The sequence below is a fragment of the Sycon ciliatum genome, chromosome 11 (genome assembly GCF_964019385.1).
Source record: "Sycon ciliatum chromosome 11, ocSycCili1.1, whole genome shotgun sequence".
NCBI lineage: Eukaryota > Metazoa > Porifera > Calcarea > Leucosolenida > Sycettidae > Sycon > Sycon ciliatum.
Genome location: NC_088653.1, coordinates 14,160,746 through 14,178,090, shown reverse-complemented (window position 1 = coordinate 14,178,090; position 17,345 = coordinate 14,160,746). Strand labels below are relative to the sequence as shown.

General features: G+C 48.8%; 1 protein-coding gene and 1 long non-coding RNA gene across 3 annotated transcripts in view; both read right to left on the bottom strand.

Annotated features, from left to right (window-relative positions):
• The window catches only part of LOC135827738 (uncharacterized), a 192,470-nt gene that overhangs the window by 99,198 nt on the left and 75,927 nt on the right, over positions 1–17,345 (bottom strand). For both annotated transcript variants that reach the window (XM_065340189.1, XM_065340188.1), the window contains exon 8: positions 11,697–12,008. In XM_065340189.1, coding sequence (XP_065196261.1) covers positions 11,697–12,008 — 312 coding nt within the window. The remainder of the gene's footprint in view (positions 1–11,696; positions 12,009–17,345) is intronic.
• On the bottom strand, positions 4,604–6,304 carry LOC135827724 (uncharacterized). Its single transcript, XR_010555530.1, has 2 exons — positions 5,726–6,304; positions 4,604–5,427 (listed from the first exon to the last, which is right to left on the bottom strand). It is a non-coding gene; the product is annotated as an uncharacterized LOC135827724 (long non-coding RNA).

The window sequence follows — 17,345 nt, the reverse complement described above, 5'->3', positions numbered from 1 at the left end:
TGCGATGCCAATGGGTGGATCAATAGTACTCCCTTGGCTAGACCAATTCGGCCATCCCCGGTTACCCGAGGGGAGACCACTGCAGATGGGCCATCTGAGTTATTTTCAACCCCTGATTCTGCTCGGCAGGGTGCAAACCCCTTTCTGAATACCATGTACTCTGTGCCGGAAATACCCACCCCGGTTCTCCAGTCGGAAGGGAAAGGGTACAGGCCCACCTCTAGTTGGAAGGGATCTCATGATAGTCCTAGAGGTTTAGGTGTTAGTGGTGGTGATGGTATGGCTAGTGAAGCCGAGTGGCGTGATATGGCTAAAAAGACGCATAGCAAGCTGCTCCTTTTAAACGTTCTCTTCGAGATAGCGCATCACGCTTTTTATTGAGCTTATCCTTTTTATTGAGCTTATCCTTACTGTATGACTACAGTACCAAATTCTTCGCCAAGTTTTGATTGAAAGGTACATGCCTGCCGAAGCTCAGTATGTCCAAAGAGCGCAGCTGCGTACTAGACGTCGCCAAAATGGGGAGTCTCTGTCTACCCTGGCAGATGACATCCGCCTTTTGACGGCTCGAGCCTATCCTAGAGCAGGTGAAATGGAACGAGATGACTACGCCATGGAGTCTTTTATCCAGGTGTTGGGGGAGTCACTCCGCATGAGGGTCCGTGATAGTCAGCCTAGGACCATGCATGACGCTCTTCGCCGAGCCCTCTATTTGGAGGCTCACTCTTTTGCGCATGCCTCTGCTAAACATGATGAGTACAGAGTTGCAGTGTCCTCTGCACGAGACGACCGCCGAGGTTCTATTAAAAGCAGTGCAGATAAAGATGAACCGGACACGTTGACCCGTCTCTGTTTGGCAGTAGAGAAATTTGAAACCCGCATATCTAACTCCACCGCCCCTAACAGTAGAAGTAGCAATAGTGACCACCCAGACCATCAAGGGCAGTCAAAATTTACTAATCGTAAGAATAAGTATGAGGGGACTTATGATACTCCTCCTTCTGGTCGTCCTTATGACTCCAACCCACCCCGAGCTTTGTCCGGGGCCCCCGCTCATCAATTAATCGTGACCCTCCTCCCCGTAATTTTGACCAGGGTTCGTACTATGGGCCACCCCATCACCCTGAGCAGGATCATTATCATGGGCATCCCCGGGAGTCTTACCAGGGTATGTATGCCGGCCCTCCTCATCAAGGGTATGAACAAGGAGCGTTTTACCCTCCTTCCCGTCCCCAGGAACAAGGAGCGTTTTATCCTCCTTCCCGTCCCCAGGAACAAGGCGCGTTTTATCCTCCTTCCCGTCCCCAGGATTAGGGAGCGTTTTATCCTCCTTCCCGTAAGACCCCTCAAGGAGCGTATCATCCTCCTTCCCGTGGCTATGGACCTCGTAACAATTCCCGTCAGCCCCCACGTAATGGTAGAGATGATAGATATGGTCCCCCACCTCATGGCCCACCCTCTCATAATGTTCGTTTCCGTGATCAGCCTTTAAACTGAGTCACGAGGCGGGTTCTTCTTCTTTTGGTAGAATTAACGATGATAATGTAGAAGTTCCTGCTGATGACAAATCTCTTGTCGACACGCCTTTCGTGTCTCTTTGTGATAGTGGTAAAAGAAAATTAAGTAAGGCTGATAGTTGGTTGGAATCCATTCTGCCTTGGGGTGATGCTGATTGTCATTCTGGGGAATGTGATATGGGTTCGACTGTTGGGTATGAGGTGTTAGCAGACACTTCGCTGGGTGCCCCTTACTCCGCATGCACGGAATGTTGTGATGATGGCTCGGAGGTGCATATCCCAGGATGAGCCTCTTCTTCCCTTTGCGCCTCCGGAAATCCATCACAGCACCCCTAATTTTGTAGCTATTCAAGTGTTGATGGATCAAAATGCGGATGACACACCTGTTTTGCCCGTTACCTCCGCGCTTGATACCACGCCCGTGTTGCAAGCTGTAAATGCTCTCCACCAAGAAGACATATGTACTGATGATGAAAACCTCGACCTGACCATCCCTAATGTTTCTGCCCGTTCAAGTGTTTTTTACGTTTCGGGTACCTTTAACTTTCCTAATCCAGATGCTAGTGCAACCACTCCTGTTCATGTCAGCCGTATCCTTGTTGATACGGGTGCCGCAGTTTCACTCGTGAAAGAGAGTGTCCTAAAACAGTCTGATGTTCATCCGGACTCCCATAGTGCTGAAGACGTATTTGGTGTAAGACGTCTGTATTCTGCAGAGGGCCGCCCCATGGAATTTTCGGGAGCCGTGACCTTTACCCTGCAATTGGACCATTCCAGCACCCCTTTACAATTTTCAACTATCATAGTCCCTAATTTGCATAAATACTTTTTGTTGGGCGCAGACGTCCTAGTGAAGTATGGCATAATTTTAAACTTGAGTAATTGTACGATGACCTGGAGTGGAAGTTCGACCCCACTCGTCCCGTACATCCCCCGCAGAACTGTGGAGTCACAGGCCCCAGTCGAAGGTAGTGATGTCATTTTGAAGGAGCATGTACACATTCCAGCTCGTTCCGAAATGATCGCTATTGGCAGAATTGCATGCTCTCTCTCTCTCTCTCTACTGCATTGGTAGAGCGAATGCCCTCCCCCTCATGTAGTTCTGTGTTAGTTAGTTCCACCTTGGTCAGGTCGAGTGTTGCCGGTGAAGTTCCTGTTCGCTTGCTAAATCCATCAGATTCCCCAGTTGTATTACGTGAAAATCATCCAATCGCCACTTGGCATGGAATGGACACTTTTCCGTTCGCTGAGTGGGACGATATTTCGCCCACAGGACATCCTGTGGCTGGCGCGGTTGATCCATCCACTTTAAATTCTGTATCTTCCGAAGAGAGACTGTATCGCCCAATCCTCTCTCCGTGATGTGACCACCCCGATAATGTGCTTGTTAATTCGGAGGTTCAGTTTCACGGAACTAGACCTCCAGAATATTGTTTTTCCAACTCTTCATTACCAATTCCTAATGGTGATGACGGCACTTTATGCAGACTTTTTCATGGTGCTAGACCACCAGAGATTACCTATTACTGCAATACCCCCTTGGGCCACATTGCCATTTCTGACCATGCAGTTGGGGAATTGGAAATGGTTTTTCATGGTGCCAGACCACCTGAATGATATTTTGACTTTGTGAACCGGCCTCTTCAGACCCACTTGTTAGTCTGAAGTTGTATCCTCTCTAACACAAGCTTTGTGTTCAGTAACTTTTGTCGTTACTATTCTGCAGAAGCTGCCCCATTGACCGTATTTATGCCTGGTGCTTAATTCGTGTAGAGGAACACACAGGAAGACATGTTTAGATGTTTGAGTTTGAATGTGAATTTTCTCCCCTCCTTCCTCAACATTCCCTGTGTGGTGATCTTCGTTCTTCATACACGACCACCTTGAATTACCTTTTAAATATTTGATTGTCTCCATAAACCAGTGGCCTTTATGCCAAGTTCTTTTGATGAGCAGCGCTCGTTCCATTGCATCCATAAAATAATAAGCTTTATGTGGAGCCGCTAACAGTTTTATATCCAAAGGAGTGGACCATAACCTCTTTAGCGCGCATGCATTTGACACTGCCCCACGCAGTCAAAATTGGGCAAAATTGAGATTTTTGAAAATTCAGTTTATTGACTTCTGTCCTGATCACACAGGACTATGAGGTTCAGAAAAGATGAAAACAATGATATTTACAGGATTTAGAGGGATATGTACACGGAAAGGGAGCAATTGAAAAAACCCGAAATCTCAAGATTTTGACAGAAATAAATGAAAAATTAAAACTTCTCGCATGTGTGATAAATTCTGAAACATGGAGTGGCACATAGGCCAGGCATGTCCACGCAGTCCAGGCAGCAGATTGTGACCATTTTTCTAACCCCATTGTGTGAGCATACGACACACCGGCGCTGCGACTTGCCCTCAGGCTTGCCGCAAGAGGCAGGTACGGGTGCGGGGTAGTGACCCTTGCGCCCACCAAGCCTGGAGGACACGACTAGGCCACGAGCAGTGGCAGGAGTGGCAGGAGTAGCAGGTGTGGCAGTAGCAGCGGTAGCAGCAGCAGGGACAACTGGTGTGGTAGGTACAGGGCCAGCAGCATCCGCAGGAGCAGGGTTGGCAACAGCAACATCATCAGCAGCGGCGGGACTCGTGCCATCCGCAAGCAATGCAGATAATACAGATATAACATATTCATGGTGTGGCATACTCTTGGACTTTTTATATAATATATATGAATTCAATAATGCTTCTTCGATAAAATGTGCACCTATTTTTTTGTACCACTTCATGGATTTTCTCAATGCACTGTAGTACGACAGAAGAGCATCATTGCGATCCACACCGCCCATGTACTGATTGTATTGGTGAACAAGGTTGAGTTTGTGAACCCGTTTCCTGGTTCGGTCGCGTTTATTCGTTGCAATAACATTAGGCTTGAACAAATTGGTGAGAAAATATACTTCTTTGGTGTCCGATAGTTTTACAAATAATTTACTGCCCATTGTACGATATGCAAACGATCCGCGTTTCTTCAGCTTGAGGTTCACCAACCGCTTTGGAAGGCCACGCCTATTCTTTCTAATTGTTCCACACACTCCGGTCTTCCTGGTCTCCAAGTATTCAGCCAGCTCAATACTAGAATAAAAGTTATCTATGTATACGTTGTAGCCTTTGTCTAAAAATAATGGATCTAATAAATGGACAACTACGGCACCAGATTTGCCGACTTTCTCTACTAAGCCAGGCTGATAGGCATGATCATCTCGGCCAACATAAACAAAAAAGTTAGACATATAACCACTAGACTCACACAGAGCATATATCTTGACACCAAATCTTGCTCGTTTCGAGGGTATAAACTGCCTAAAATCTAGTCTACCCTTCCATGGCACTAATTCTTCATCTATAGAGATATGTTTATACGGAATGTACACGGTCTGAAATTTATCCTGGAAAAATGTAATCAACGGCCGAATTTTCCTAAGCTTGTCGGTTCTAGCCGTCTCGTCTTCATTGTTTGCAAAGTGCAGAAAACTTGCAATACACATCCATCGGTCGCGCTTCATCGAGGCGGGGAATAAAGGGGTGAAAATCAGAGGGTTCCTGTTCCAATAGAGATCGATTTCTGGCTTCCAAATAAATCCCATCAGCAAAAATAGAGCAAAGAACACTTTCATTTCTTGTACGCTAACGTCTACCCATTTCCTAAATCTGCTACGAGCTGGGAGTGTGTCACGGTGTGCATTTAGATATTGCTGGGCAAATCGATTGGTCTCAGTGCAGAGCAATTGCCAAAATTGTAAAGTAAAAAACAGGCAAAAATAATGATATGGCTCAGCATTTTCTGGCACTGGCACCTTGATACCGGGCTGGGCAGTGAACGAGTCTTGCAAGGGCTGGTTTTCTTCCATCTTCCATTGCCCTAATACATCACAACACGAATAATGTAGGAAATATCAGGCCACATGATGCCCTACAGTGTAGGAAGGCTGATGTACGTCTCAAATACTCTGGAATTTAGGCAACATTTTGTTTGAAAATTCTCTAGTTACGATATGCATAACGCCAAACAGATCTTGAACGATGGCCAGGAATATTACAGTAAGACTACTTTCAACAAAGGTACAAACCCACGTATAATAGTTTTACTCAGCTCAAAGTGCAAACACAGCGTACTCAAATTCACACGAACAAATAAATACTATTGAAAAGATAATTACCTTCGCTCCCATCGTCTCCTGCGGCAAGCTGCTCCTGGATGTGGACATGCGACCTCTCGGACGCCTGTTCATCATCGTCGCTCTCCGTGCCACTAGTACTACTGCTGCTACTGTTGTCACGGACGTCCGCCGGCTGCGCTTCATTCGCAACATCGATGTCCGCGTGCTCCGCGACGTACTCATCGACACTGGCGCTTGCTCCGCCACTCACATCAGGCGCAGTTTCGTTCTGAACTCTGGCCCTTGCTGGCGTCCATAGACCCTCCTCGTCGCTGTCGCTACTCACTGACGGCTCCACATCGCTGTCTGAACTCAGAAACAGCTCGTGGAGCGCTTCGTCCACAGTTCTTCCTCTCGCGCGGCGCAGCATTTTCAACCAAAATGTTCTCGCCTGAAACTATTCCCCGTGCGTCTCCTTTCGTTCGATTTTTCCCGCCTCGAATCACGTGCCGGTTCCAGGCAGCCCCCAGCAGCCCGCGAACAGCCAGCGGTCCACGACAGAGCCACTGGGACTCGATACGGACCCCACGATCACGATAGGCAGCTTCGCTCTACAGCGTCGTACTAGTACGACGGTCGTGGGGCATGCAACTAATGTGCGTCGTACTAGTACGACGCTCGCGCTAAAGGGGATAAAGACTCGTTTGCTGTGCGAATGACTCCGCATGGACCCGCGAATGACTCCGCATGGAGCCGCCGAATTACTCCGCATGGAACCGAAGAATGACTCCGCATGGAGCCACCGAATGACTCCGCATAAAGCCGCCAAATGCCTCCTCATGGAGCCGCCAATGCCTCCGCATGGAGCCGCCAATGACTCTGAGTAGAGCCGCCAAATGCTAAATATATAGAGATGCATAACCAGTGGAGAGCATATATTCTCGTGAACTATACAGATACCGTCATGTGTGCGCCAGAGACATGAGTTGAGCTAGTGGGTGGCAGGGTGGGAAGGAAATTGTTTGGGAACACATGTTCCGCAAGTTGCACGCTCGAAAGTGCAAACAGCAATGACATGCAAGAGACATTGTACAGGATTATGAAGGGCGCGTGCCCACGTGACTCGCGCATGCGTGCAGGTTGGGCCAGCTTGCTGGGCTGGCTGCTAACTCGCGTTAGAATGCTAACGCTCATTTAGCATCCCCCCACCTCACAACAGAGCAACCAAGTTTTGCATTAACCCTTTACTGGTCTACCATAAGCGAATCGATACTATAGTATCGGTGTGTTTGGACCTTATTTTTTGGGGTCTTGTTGCTAGGAGACAGCTAAAATGGCGCTCTACGCGTAGCTGAGGTCCAAGGCTTTCTGACGATGTACAAAACAACCATGCTTTCCATACAAATTTTGCCGTATCGATCGACTGAAGTTTGTTAAAATTGGAAAAGATGACCATCCGCCATGCGCGCATTTCGAGAAGGCGAGTGCATCTCTTGGGGCCGTGTTTGACAAGCGGTCTGAGAGCAGTAACATCACCAGTCCAGGCTGGATCTCCCGGGAGGTTTTGCAGTGTAGTGTGTTGAGAAAAAGAGCTCCGTTGAGTCCTGCTAGTTCAAATTATATCGTCCACGAATGAAGAAACAAAATTCTCCAAACAGAGAGGAAGCCTTCTTGCTGCCGACATGGCGACAGCGACTGTCACAAGGACTCGTCAGGCACGATAAGCTGATTCGCCTGGCCGTGAGAATCACGGCATGCGTAAGCTCGCGCTTGAGAACACATCTGAGCAAGAGTGAATCTGACGCGAGCAGCGCTAGATGAACAAACCGAAACTGCGATATCGTGGAATAGGAATTGCTACTGCTGGCGTATCGCCGATGGCGAGGTGTTGGTGTTCAATGGCGGTATTGTAGAGAGCCTACATTTCTTGTAGAGACGTAGCCCTTACCTGATTGTTTATCGTACGACTTCAGCTCCATCACGAACTTGGTATGCCCTTCGTGCTGTGATATTCGTGTATTTCATTCGCAATTGTATTTTCTCTCAACTTGAAGGGCTACCATGGGCCCTATCCTTGCCTCGACCTAGTCATATTTGAATTTTCTGGACGCGTTCAGGCATACGGATTTTGAAAATATATGGTTTACCCATACCTACATGACATGGTTCTTGAGTTATTGCTGGTTGTGTGTACATGTATTTGTGTGACCACCCCTCACATACATTGAGTTAGACCGGCAAAGGGTTAAGCTGGGAGTGCCGATTCGAGCAACTGGTATAATGGCTCTGCTTGGAGCCGCTAGATTGCTCGCAGCTGAGCCAGCAAACGACTCCGCTTGGAGCAGGCGAATGACTCCGCATGGAGCCGGCAAATGACTCCGCATGGAGCCGGCAAATGACTCCGCATGGAGCCGGCGAATGACTCCGCATGGAGCCGGCAAATGACTCCGCATGGACCGGCGAATGACTCCACATGGAGGCCCCGGATTACTCTGCATGGGCCCGCCAATTACTCCGCATGGAGCCGCCGGATGACTCCGCATGGAGCCGCCAAATGACTACGCATGGAGCCGCAAATGACTCTGAGTAGAGCCGCCAAATGCTAAATATATAGAGGTGCATAACCAGTTGAGAGCATATATTCCATAAATCTGCACTCCGAGAGGTGATCTCAAAGTGCAGCTACCTGTGAAATTTGTAAGCAGTGCAAGCTAGGTAACGATTGACTAACAGAACTCTATATCATGGGCTGAGGCCATTGCCAACGCCACCCATGCTTTGGCTGCAGGTAGCGTCTGAATGTTACTCGGGCAGACATCGCTTTCCACCTTCCTGCGTCTCTGAATATCGAGTCCGGCAGCTGATTCAAAACGAGTGGCCGGTGCATAACGCCAGGCCATAGCCACAACTGATGAGCAAGTTTCTTGCAGTTGCTGTAAAGCCGATCGATTGGCATCCGCAGCTGGTGCCGCTAGCTTTCCCAGGTGCTGTCACAATTGCAAACCACTCTTTGCGATTGGCCGGTCTGCTTGATTGACTGTCCATCGCCCTATCCCCGGTCGCAATTGTTTGCGCACCGGCCAAGTGCACCACTTGCATCAGTGAATAGCAGCAAGTTGGGGGACGGCGTCCACTTAGGGTGTAGGAAGAAGGACCGGCCGTTCTACTATTCCAGGAGCTCTGGCCATCAGCGAAGATATTTGAGGCACTCTTCGGAGAGCTTGATCAGGTAATACGGCTGCCAGTACCAGTTGGCAAGTGACCACAATCTGCAATGTGCGTCCTGGGACTATCACTCTTGTAGCAAACGAGAGCTTTTCCAGAAGATACTTGAGTTGACATTGGGTAGTTGAAGCCATGTGGAGAGTGGCCCGTAGGAGGTCGTGAAGCTTGGCAAGTTCGTCCATCGGCAGACTTTATGTGAGTGCGCGGGTGTCCAGGATGACGCCGATAAACGTCAGGACGTGAGCTGGACCCTCCACTTTTTCTGACGCCAGAGAAACACCGAGGTATGTAAACGCGCGGCGCCGAGTAGCGAGTTGCTGGCAAGCTAACACAGGTCCAGAGCACACATCGAAAAAGCACTTCAAGTTGCTGACGCCAGAGAAACACCGAGGTATGTAAACGCACGACGCCGAGTAGCGAGTTGCTGGCGAGCTAACACAAGTCCCGAGCATGCATGGAGACAGAAACATTAGTCGAGGTATTTCCCGCCAATAACGTCAGGACTTGAGCTGGACCCTCCACTTTTGCTGGGGCCAGAGAAACACCGAGGTATGTAAACGCTCGGAGCAGAATAGCGAGTTGCTGGCGAGCTAACACAAGTCCAGAGCATGCATTGAGGAAGTAACGTTGAGGTATTCCCCGTAATGCAACAGGCGTGGGAGTGCGAACTGCCCGCACACAATCTATTCACTGGTGGATGTGACAGAGTTCCATGTAGCTGGCCTGGAGCATATTACAGTCTGAAGGGCAGGACGCTCTCATAACAGTATTGATCCTGCCAGCGGATCAACAAGGGCCACTCCTCCGGGCAGACGGGAACTCGGCAGAATGCACTTTTAACATTGAGCTTAGCAAGATACAGCGGGGCGAGCAATTGTCTAATCATGTTTGCAGCATTGTCATCTTGACATTGTGGAGAGATACGGCCTGCTGGAATGTAATCGTTGACACTTCGACCCTCCAGGCTTTACAAATGGTGTGTCATTTTGCAAGACGCCCGAGATCGCTTACCTCTGGCATTGCTCGTAAAGCTCAGATCACAGTTGCCTCATCTCCAGCTCAACGCTCAGAGTATCCAGCGCATTGTGGAGATTTACAAGTACTGTACGCATTGTCGTCATTCAAAATAAAATCTTGCAAAGCACGACGACTGATTTGAAGCACACAGGTAGTTTTTCAGCCCACCCGAAGTACTACAGAGATGGCTACCGTAACGATCAACTTCCCTTTAGAAAATATCCAGGCAGCGGGGAGGAATAGAGATGAGCTTGCCAAAGGGAGAGAGTCGATCTTGAGCAAGCATATTTGTGACCAGCGCCGAGAGCAGCGACGCGCAGGACAAAAAAAGTATGAACCCTTCTTTGGTCAATAAATTCCTCATGGCTAGATGTCATTCTATACGTTACCTTCCATCGCGGCAATTATTATTACCTCAAGTGCAAGCATTGTTGTCCAAAGTCTAAGTTCAAATTGTCGAAATATAAGCGACAATATTGATAACGCGGACCAAGTCCCCCCCCCCCCTTCTATCATCCCTTACACCGAACCAGACTTCAAAAATCAAGGCCATAACTGCAAGGATTGGCGTGAGCAGGCTCGAACAGTCTCTCGGTCGAACTTCGATCCATTGGCGAGAAGAAGCGGTTGCGTGATGCATCGCCCTCGCAAGACCTCCTTATTCTCCCAGTTGCCTAAACCGCTTTTTGTACTGTGCCAAAGGTGATATGCGGTGTGGTGAGTGAGTGAGTGAGTTGACGGAGTTTACGCCCCAAGGGTCCCTCGCACTGTTACTTGCTAAGCCGTGCTGTCTGCCTAACTCACATCTGGGTAGCAGTATCACCAGACCGGTGGATTCTCCCCCCCCCCCCCCCCCGGAACGATCATGCGGTTTTTTTTTTGCGTAAGGTCGCACTCGATACTCGCTAACACTGCACAAAGGGCCTATCGGGTAATGGGAAGGCTTTCTGCTCACCGGTTATCTTTCGAAAACAACTGTGGACGCCCACACCCACACCTCTCATCAAGGTGTCAACGACCGAGAACAAAGCAACCTGGAAACCGTGGCCCTATCAGGGGCTATCCGGCAATATCGATAGTCTTCACAAAATGAAGAAAAAAAGAATTTTAGTTAGGACCCTCCGTCTACCACCCACCCCCTGAACGAAAAATAGATTGACTTGGCAACAAGAACGCCTTGGTGTCTCACATATCAATATTATTGAAAACGAAACGCCCCTTGACCCACCAATAAAAGAAATTTTTCCTTCGCGTAAAAGATCGATAATTACGGACGGACCCTTTATTTTGCTGCGTTATTAAAATTATTTCCCAAAGAAGTGAAAGGTAGCACAAATCCAACAACATTTTGCAATTCTAGGAGTTGTGGAGGGGGGAGGGGGGGGGCAGGGAGAAACTCTTTCCTTCTGTGCAAATCATTGGTATTGCCAGATTACCCCTAGAGATGGTCTTTTAAATTCAAGATGGTGTATAAAACATCCTTGGCTTAATTTCAGTGTATTCCCATGCATTGTTCTTTTGCCTTTGTACGCGTGCTGTGGTATTATTATTATTATTATTATTAGTAGTACTTGAAGTATTAGTACTAGGCAGTACCAAATGACTGTATGGTAGGGTTGGTTGGTGCAATGGTTTGGATGGGGTAACAAGGAAGCAAAAAGGAAGAAGGAAAATATTATATTTAATGGTTTGAGGGGAAGAGGCAAATGGGAAAAGTCTGAAGAAAATATTGATTGTCATCACAAAGCGTATACAAAGCGTTTGCTTATGAAAACTGTGGACGACTTACCGAATTCACACACAACGTATAATTGGGCGTTCACCTCCTCTGCCATGCCCATGGGTCCCGCTTCCGAAGCCCTTGTGCGGAAAGCATATTTTCCGGGAGATGCTGTGTCAAGCCAGGCGACAGGATAGCCATCACCATATCCAGCATGGAGCAGTTCTGATGTACAGCCTTTATTGTATGTGTCTGGAGTAAGTAGTTTGCCCTCCTGACCGTGGCAAACTGCCTTGGCCGTTGTATAATTGAAGAACTTGCCGCGTGTCCGTTTGAGTACTGACTTAGTCGTAGGGCAGAATTGGTGACCGGTCAGTGTAGCTGAACATATACAAAAACAAATGAAATCATTTACTATACTTGGATGGTGAGCAAAATTAAATTTTGGTGAAAAAGGAGAGGGACAAAAATGATACGAGTTATGACTAACTGTCCAGCAACGTAACCAGATCATATACAGTCAACGAGTGCGGCGATTTACTACTATTAGTTTGCTTAAAAATGTATTAAAACGCCAACTAACAGTCTTTCGAAACTAACTGCACAGTACTGTGTGACTGCATGCAGTGGCTCTTGATGGACGCCACTTACACAAGTTAGCCGACGTTCGGTTTTTTCTTTGGTGACGGATATTATTCAGTTTAGGTGAGACCAAAATAAAATCGAGATTCCCGGGTCGGACCCATGTGAAATTGGTGCGGGCGGGCACATTTTTTACTTTTTAATTATTCCTATGTATGTATGCACGACATGTAATGCTGAACATTTTTCCAGTATTTTCCAGTATTTCTTACTTTTATATTCAATTTTTTTACAGACAACAGGTTTTCAGTATGAGGTTTACGCTTTCAATTTTTCTGTATTTCGTCTAACGATAACGATGGATCTGGTCTGTACATCAGGGAGTATTACACGCCCGGGTTTGTGTGACTCCATGTCACAGATCTACTCACACGATATCGCGATCAGTACGTACTGTACATGCATATTAACTGTTAAAAACCCAGCTTTTGCTCGATTTTGTTGCGGGAGGGGGGGGGGGGGCAGGAACCTATATTTTTTGATCTCGCCTAACTAAGAAATATTCACTGGTTTGAGGGAAAGACGAAGCAAACGAGAAAAGCCCGAAGAAAACCAGTCACCGCCAGGACTCCCAGGACTCGAACCAGGGACCCTCGCTTGTAGCCAGCGATTCTCTAACCCCTGAGCTGTGGTGTGAAAAAAGAAATATGGCTGGCATGGAAAACGTTACATTAGTAGAAGCCGACGCAAACCGGGGTCCACGGCACTTCATTTTTGCATGTGTGTGCATGTGTGTGTGTGTGCATGTGTGTGTGTGTGTGTGTGTGTGTGTGTGTGTGTGTGTGTGTGTGTGTGTGTGTGTGACCGGAGCCTGAACCTCCCTACCAGGCGCCACCTGTATGTCGCTTGCGTACTGTCAACGGTTCTGTATGGTTCAGAATGCTGGACGCCGTTGAAGGCAGATTTAGATAGAATGGACCGGTTTCACCATGCCAACATTCGCTCCATCCTTGGCGTATCGCGAGGCCGACAGTGGGAACAGCGCATCTCTTCACAGGAACTGCGAGCACAGTGGGGTGATCCCACACCATTGTCACGCATGGTGCAGCAGAGACGGTTGGAGTGGCTTGGGCACCTGGCTCGTCTTGATGACACCAGAGTACCGAAGCAGTTGCTGTTTGCCTGTCTCCCTCAGTCTCGGCCATTCTGTGGACCTCGTCGTCGCTGGAAGGACACCATTCACACGGACCTATCCGTGGCTGGAGTGCGTAACTGGTTTGAGTTAGCAAGCGATCGTGGGGAGTGGCGTGGAGTGGTGACAGCAGCAGGTGAGGACAAGGAACCCGCCCCGAAGAGCATCAAGTGCCCAACCTGCAACCGTCTGTTCCGCCGTAGTTCCGACATGGTCCGGCACAAGTGTTCAGCAATCCGTCAGCTCCCGGTATCGGAGCAGCCTGGATCAGTACAGTGTCCAACATGCAACCGATGGCTACGTAGCAGAGGAGGCTTTGCTGTGCATAAGTGTCGGCTAGGCGATGTCGACCAGCCGCCGGCCCCTGCCCCTGCTCCTCTTGTTGTTCCTGGTGTAACTTGCACCAACTGTCAGCGTTCATTTAAATCGGCTGCGGGTCTCAAGCGTCACCGTTGTGGAACCTGTCCAAAGCGCCCTACTGTGGCTGAACGCCAACAATTCAAGTTTCACTGCCAAGTTTGCCACAACCGACGGTTCCGGAGGCGGCAAGATCTGGAACGCCACTTGGAGCATTGCCTTCCTCCCCCCTAACCTCTCTGACAGTACCTCCCTTTGGGGAGCGGCGTGGCCATCTCTGGCAGCTGTCAATAGTAGTAGTAGTAGTAGTGTGTGTGTGTGTGTGTGTGTGTGTGTGGCCGTTTTGTGGTTCCCGGCGACGGTGGAAAGACACGGTGATGACCGACCTCAAGGTTGCACTGTAACAGCCATCTCAGTGGTTCATCCTTGCTCAGGACCGCCAACAGTGGAGGGAAGTACGGGTTGCCCCTCAGTCGAGCTCCGCCATGCCCAAGTCTGTGCATTGCGCAGTGTGTGACCGGAACTTCTCACGGGTCTCAGATAGGACGCGGCACAAGTGCACCACTCAGAGACGGCTTCCCATCCAGCTCCAGCGTGGATCAGTGCAATGCCAGAACTGCCAGAGGTGGTTCCGCAGCAAGGGTGGCTACTCTGTTCATCGATGCCAGCCTGTCACGAGTTCTCCTACACCAACAGTCAGTCTGTCTGTGCCACTTTCAGCTTGTTGCCAGCAGCACTGCCCAACATGTCAGCGATGCTTCCGTTCTGCGGCCGGGTTCAAGCGTCACAACTGCAATCGTGGTGCGAGACCATCTGCTGCTGAGAGAGCAGGTCTGCCCCTCAGCTGCCCACGTTGTAAACGCAATTTCCGCCGGCAGCAGGACCTAGCCAGACATTCGCGGTCCAGCTTGTGATCCGTGTCCCGTTTTCTGGTCCCCTTTCCATAGGGGTGACACTTGCCCCTCTGGGCAGTCATGCTGCTAGTAGTAGTAGTAGTAGTGTGTGTGTGTGCGTGTGTGTGTGTGCGCGCGCTTGTGGAAAAAGACAAAAAGATGTGCCCAGAAGCAACTCAACTGACCCGAAGTCTTGGCCTCAGCGTTGCTACTAGGCATCGAAAAGGGGGTGGGAGGGGGGGGGGGGGGAGCATGCACAAGAAGACTGTGAAACAAACAGAAGCTACAGAATACCACACCCATTTTCAAATGCTAATGTGCTTCTCTCTGGCCATATGTAGCGGCTCAGTAGCTTCCTTGTTCATAATTATAATGGCTTGTCTACTGTAACAATTATGACTTTGCTGGCCAAATAGCTGAGGCTGCAGTCAATTCACCATTCATCTCCTGTTAACAATGATCTTCTTTATTATATCGTATCGTAGTAAATGTACAGATAGGCGCACATGCCTATATTCAGATATAAGCTCAAGGCTTGCAAAGCATTAATTTTATTCAACTTTTCTATACCTCCCCGTGGTAAACAATCCGTGCCACCAGGCAATTGCACGAGCAGGCAGAAACTATTCTCCATCGCCCTAGGGTGGGAACATTCAGACTTCATTTACGGACTGGAAATCGTCTTGTACTGGCGGAAATGTCCGTCATTGGCAGCTCAAGCTTAACGACTAAAACAAGCTGATCATAACTTCGGTAATGGCTTGTGCTCTCCTGCTGTCGGATGCAATGGTCAATGGTCATGTTCGTGTCGTGAATCGATGGTTTCATGCAGTATGAGACAAGCAGAACATCGAAAAATCAAGTACGAAGACTAGCAAGCTCCAATTTTAACTTGGCAGACCAAGTATGATACCGGCAAACAACAACGACACAGGAGGAGACCCAGCATGATGGTAACACTGGATGTGGCCACAAACGATGAGTACAATGACGGAAACGACACTAACGGAGGAGATTCTAGCAGCGAGTTGAGTGAGGGAGAGAGCATGGGTACTATGGGAGAGTTTGAGACTGAGTGTGGGCATGTGTTTCGATCTCGTAAGTCTTCTGTGTATACTCATTTGGTATCTCGCCCTGAATGTTGCCCAGTGTATTCTGATTCTTCTTTCTCCGTTTTGTGCTGTGGACGTCATTGTTATCAGTTACAGGTGAAAGTGTCGGAGGCTGTTTTCCAACGCATTCACAAGCCTGACCTTTGTGTTCAAAAACAGAGTACTATCTATTTGAGGGGAAGGCGAGTGTAGTGTATGGCTGATGATACACTCAGGGACATTTCTTACATCATCATTATCGTATTGACGTCACACCATGCGCAGATCATTTTAGTATGTCTGCCTTTTGTATTGACACACGTGTCTCCTTGTTCTTGTTCCGTTGACATAATTTACTTGCAATTGTAGTTGGGCTTCTTCTAATCTCCATGTAATCGATCATAGAATAAACCGAACCCCGTCTCTAGCTGAGACACTACTATTGGCGACGAAGATGGCCGTGGCCATATGAGCCATCGAGCCGTTTGCTGCAGGTACGACAGATTGGTCTACCTATTATGATCGCGTGGAAAAAATTTTGAGGCAAACAGCGTTGCGGAAAACAAACAAGTAGCAACTTTCCTGACGCTGATCGGAGGAACAACATACAAGCTGTTGGCTGACTTGGTCAGCCCAAACAAACCAAAAGACAAGACGCTCAAGGATTTGTCAGACGCCCTGGCCGAACATTTCGCGCCCAAGCCTCTTGTGATCGCGGAACGATACCGTTTCCACAAAAGAGAGAGTCCGCTTACCTTGCAGAGTTGCGACGGTTGGCCAGATACTGTGAGTTTGGCGATGTCTTGGACACTACGTTGCGTGATCGTTTCGTGTGCGGAATACGGAGCCAAGCTCTTTGTAAAGTACTGCTGGCGGAAAAAAATCTCACCCTGAAAACTGCGATAGAGAAGGCCAGTAGTCTGGAAGTGGCAACGCGCGATGCCTCGGAGCTCGCAGGAAGTGTACCCGCTGCTGGGGTACATGTTGTGGAAAGGCCACAACATCGTCGTGCATCTGCTGGCAAGCAAAGTCAAAGTCAATCCAGTGTGCACCAATCGTCCTGTTTCCGCTGCAGATCAGAAGCACACCACCCAAGTGAGTGCCCATACAAGTCCTATGAGTGTCGACACTGCAGGAAAACGGGTCACCTTCGTAAGGTTTGTAAACAGCGTTTCGCAGGAAAGTCGAAGTATGCAGCGAAAGGAAGTCCGAGTGGCCGCGGTGCGTGCCATAACTTACCTGTCTCAGATGATGATGATTTCGACTTTGATGATGACTTCGACACGCTTGCAATTTTGACAGCCGATGTCTTGCAAGCACCAGCAGCAGCTGAGGATCAGTCACCTACATCCAGTGTACGGAAAGCCCTGTGGATCGATGCAACTGTGAATGGCCAGTCCATACGCATGCAGATTGACACAGGACCTGCAGTGTCTATTATCACCACTCACATCTATAAGAAGTTGCTGTCCAGTACCTCGCCACTTACCCAGAGTAAGTTGAAGTTGCGAACATACACTGGAGAACCAGTACGGCCTCGCGGAACGTTTGAGGCGCTCGTGGAGTACAACCACCAGTCGGCAGAGTTGCCGATTCATGTAGT